Source organism: Austrofundulus limnaeus, unplaced genomic scaffold, assembly GCF_001266775.1.
Source record: "Austrofundulus limnaeus strain Quisiro unplaced genomic scaffold, Austrofundulus_limnaeus-1.0 Scaffold795, whole genome shotgun sequence".
Classification (NCBI taxonomy): domain Eukaryota; kingdom Metazoa; phylum Chordata; class Actinopteri; order Cyprinodontiformes; family Rivulidae; genus Austrofundulus; species Austrofundulus limnaeus.
The window spans coordinates 88,810-93,588 of NW_013953197.1; the positions used below are offsets into that span (position 1 = coordinate 88,810).

General features: G+C 39.9%; 1 protein-coding gene across 1 annotated transcript in view; it reads left to right on the forward strand.

The window, feature by feature from the left end:
- Window positions 1-4,779, forward strand: part of sbno1 (strawberry notch homolog 1 (Drosophila)) — a gene marked incomplete in the record, with an annotated part of 73,388 nt that overhangs the window by 53,574 nt on the left and 15,035 nt on the right. The window contains 2 exon segments of the mRNA XM_014028667.1: window positions 3,934-4,071; window positions 4,162-4,238. Of these exon segments, the coding sequence (XP_013884121.1) occupies window positions 3,934-4,071; window positions 4,162-4,238 (215 nt within the window).

A 4,779-nucleotide genomic window follows, 5' to 3' on the forward strand; every position in this document is an offset into this window, starting at 1 on the left:
CCCGCTGTAGAAAAGTTACGTTGTGTTACAGGATCATCCCCTCCCTCCTGCTGTAGAAAAGTTACGTTGTGTTACAGGATCCCCTCCCTCCTCCTGCTGTAGAAAAGTTACGTTGTGTTACAGGATCATTCCCTCCCTCCTCCTGCTGTAGAAAAGTTACGTTGTGTTACAGGATCATTCCCTCCCTCCTCCTGCTGTAGAAAAGTTACGTTGTGTTACAGGATCATCCCCTCCCTCCTCCTGCTGCACGTCGCACAGAGCGAAGCTTTAACTGTAGTTTTTCACACACAACTGTCGGAGAAAAATATGTTTTTTTATGTATTCTTACCCACAGAGATTATTTTTAAAAAAGACGTGGACATTCGTTCAGTCGTAAATCCATCTTGCTAATGTAAAGTGGGCTTCTGCTCTGATGATGATGATGATGAAGAAGATGAGCGCACAGCAGCTGATAAGTTCAGCTGGCAGATATTAAAGTAAAAATGTTGGGTTTAATTAAGATTACAGCTTTCTGAAAAAATAATGCTCTAAAAAATTACATTATCAACTTTTTATGATAATTATATACCGAGATGTATACTGTTACTGTGAAGGGGTTCAGTTCATACCCTGATATGAATTTGAGGTCATACCGCCCAGCCCTAATTTAAACATAAGACAAATGTTTTTTCAGACTTTGTGCTTGGAAATATACAATTAATCTTTACTACTGACCACAGTCAGCTTCCAATCTCTGCAGGTCTGAAATTTAAAGGAGAAACAATATAACATACTGAAAACCCTTTCTGAAGTTTGAGACCTGGTGACATGCTGTTTTTATTTATTTATTTATTTATTTATTTATTTATTTATTTATTTGTTTATTATTCAGTTTTATAGCATTTCATTTAAAAACTAATCAAATACACAGTCCAACAACTCTAAAACTCTTACAGACCAGTTGTAACTGGCAACATATGGCACAGCAGCAAGGTGCCTTGTTTCACTAATGTCAGATGCTAAAGTTAGCTTGTTTGTTTCAAGATAGCATAAGCTTTACCTGGTCCTGGGGGAAGTCTGCAGCTGTACAAAGTGGAGAAACTCTCACTTTCTCTCTGACGAGACTTAAAAAAATAAAACGCTTACACTATAGGAACAGTATGACAGAAAATTTTAGTGGTTTTGAAACTGACTTTTTCGTATCACGGCATACCGTGAAACTGTTAACTAGCCCATGCCTAATGGCCAAATGGAAATGTTGTGAATTGACCTCTGCGCCACCTAGTGGCAGTAAAAAGCTGCCTTATTGTGTTTAAAAAAACACCCTCTCCCACTCATCTTTCATCTTTAGCAGCTTCAAAATTACTGTGTGAAGTTTAGACCCTTTAAAAACCCAGAAAATATCATCACTCGCAGCCACCAGCATGGCCAGGGCTGCTTGGTCACCTTAAATGGGTCCCCAAAAGTTCATAGCTGCCATTTTCATAATATTCTAGATGGTTGGGCTTCTCCAAACTTAGAAGTTATTTAAAACTTGAATAAATCTGAGACACAAAATACAGATGTGCTTGCTGCAAATTGGCTCTCTACAGCCATCTTCATTGCAGCTCCTCTGGCTATTTCAACGTATAAAATGTTGTGCATCTGTGCATCAGTTCATGTAGAAAAAAAAGTGTCTCAACACCATGTTCTAAAACATACAAAATGACAGCCATTTTGAACAATAAGACAATTTTCCCCCTTTCAATTTTTTTCTTTAATTTGCAGCATATTGACTTCAAATTTGGGCCAAAGCGTCTTTACAACCTAGTACACAAAAGTTATCAATGGTTGTTGGTTAATCTGATTACTGTGGGAATGGGATTTTTTATCTTTAATCTCTTATTGTCAGTGGCCTTTTTAAACTGTTGTATTTGGCAGTACTTAACAAAAGTTGACAGAGCAACGATTGGTTTCAGGGGTAGACGTAAGGAAACTTCTCAGGTTGTCCAGCAGACAAACTCTTGACAAAATCTTGGGTTTCTGCAACCTTTAAATTAAAATTGCCAAAACTTCCAAGAGAATTGTAATTTAATAAATATGTTGTACTCTACAAATGTTGTCAGTCACCCATCTTGTAGACTGCTTGGAGTTGTCAAGCTCCTGAAGGCCAGACTGTACAGGCACTGTAAGAACTTCCTTGTTCACCTCCTCATCCTCTTGTTGTTGGACGTTGCAAGAGAAGCACAGTGTAGTTAAGGCTCAGGGTTAAAGCAGAAAAGAAATACTTAGACTAAAATTATTCAAATCAAAATACCACACAGTCAAGAGTTTGTTCCTGAATGTCAAAGGTTTTCACGTAAAGTGGAGTATATTGTGTACGTGACTTTAGTAAAAGTATGTAGAAGTACACAATATAGTGTTCTCTAATGAGGTGTTTCAGTTTCAAGACTTTAACCTGCTCCATTTACTTTCTCAAGACTGACACTGTGATGGAGGAGAGGGTTTTCTCCTTTCTCTAGGTTGTATCAAAGGGATGGGTCTGATCCAGGATCAGTATTGGGCTCCCCATACAAACATATTTAATTTAATTTAATTCAGTTTATTTATACAGCTCCAAGTCACAACATGCGTTGTCTCAGGACACTGTAGATAAAAAGAACAATGTAAAGAATTTAGCAGCAGATTGTGTTGAATCACTTCATCACAGTCTCCCATCCTGAGCAAACGGTGGAGAGGAAAAACTCCCTGCTAATCAGGAAGAAAGCTCCAGCAGAACCAGGCTCAGGACAGGAGACCATCTGCCTCGATGGATCAGAATTTTCTCATCTAATGGAAAGAAAAGTCTGATCCATGAGCCGTGTCTGTGCCATAATGTTGTCTGCTGAGATGACTCCAGAAGTGATTCCTGGCTGCTGCTCTGCTAGCTGGATGCACACTAACGAATGAATTTCCTAAATGGATGTGAGTTTCAGTGAGAATAATGTACAGGAAATCCGTTCCATAGTTTTCAGCCAGCTATCAAGTGAGAGCCTGACCGTTGCCTTCCTATGTAATTCTGCTCGACTCTCATCTTTTTCTGCTCTGTCTGGGCTTTCTGTCGTTGACGTGGATTTTGCTGGTAGAATTTCAACCAGGCGTATTAGTGAACAGAAGGAGTTGTGAGCGACGGTTTTCTGCACCATTTTAGATTGCCTGTAGCTTAGCAGTGACAGCAGAGGAAGTGAATGAAGCCGTTCAGTCCATGTTCACAAAGCTTCCAGATTGGTCTCAAAAAGCCTGCAGCACTCATTAAGCTGGAAACATACTCGCTCCGACACTGACGGCTCGACGCACGGTCACGTGGTTGTTCGGCAGTCGTTTTCACACAGACCTTTCACACCTGCCCTGGTAACAGCATGCAGAGTGAGCACAGAAGTACGACACAGGAGGAGGGGAGGAAAAAAACTGTAACAGACTCTGCCTCTGGGTCTGACTCAGTCTCATATAAACGGCTGTACAACGGAGCTTCTGCTGTTATTAGCCATGCTAACGTAAACGCTGGCTTTGGAGGGCGGAGTTAATGTCAACAGATTTTTGGAGGGRGGAGTTAATGTCAACAGATTTTTGGAGGGCGGAGTTAATGTCAACAGATTTTTGGAGGGCGTTACCAACAGAGCTCATTAACATAAACAGCTCTTCTGAACAGAAGTCAGAGCAGGCAGAACMYYKAAATGYGAAATTTTATTATCTGAGAATTATTTTGTGCATTAAATTGAATGAAGATGGTCTGGATAGCCCACAGACATACCATAAACATTTCTACGACCCATAACTGGTCTCCTTTAATTTCATCTTGCATTTTTCCCATAAGCCTATTTTTAAGAAAAAATTTCTTTGAGTGGAATATGTTCTCCTATTACCAGAATTCCTACATGCGTAACATTCTAAAGGATGTGGGCGACACTTGTTTTTATTTGTATGATTCATTTTCAGATGAGAAACAACAAGAAAACAGCCATACTGATCAAAGAGGTCAACACTAAGAAGAGGTTGTTCCTGGTGTACAGGCCCAACACTGGCAGACAACTCAAACTGGAAACATATGCAGACATCAAGAAAAAGTATAAAAAGGTGAGATGTTCATCTTTTACTTAAACCTAATATTATGGTAGATTTACATGTTTGGTGACTTGATTAATTTGTTGTTATTTACTCTATTAGGTGTTGTCAGAGGATGCAAAGCAACACTGGACTGACCAGTACCAGTCTTCAGGGAAAATATGCTCTCATGCATTTTGGTGTGTGCACTTTTCAGTCTAACAACTATTTTGTAATCTTATTTCTATGTGTCTGAAAATCTTCATTGTTGTGCAGAATGTTTTTATAAGCTTAAATGCACATTCACAAGTTTAATTTAACAAGTCATCCTTCTGCTAAGCATTGGACTGATCACAGACTTAACATTCATTGAAGCATATTACCCACCAACTTTTATGTTGCAGTAAAGTCTCAGGGCAAAAAGAGGTTTGGACCAACCTTTTGTAGTTAATGTGTGTTAGCACACAGAGATTGTGTTGCAAACAGGAGTGAAAGTGGTTTTAAATTCTTGCCGGTACTGTTGTATAAAATGTTATAACTGTCCCCATGCAAGCAGCGTTCTTTTTCTTGGTTAAAAAAGGACAAACTGTTGACAAAATCTGGTTGTCCACTGGACGACCGGGAGGTGGGATCTGGTTGTCCTCTGGACGACCGGGAGGTGGGATCTGGTTGTCCTCTGGACGACCGGGAGGTGGGATCTGGTTGTCCTCTGGACGACCGGGAGGTGGGATCTGGTTGTCC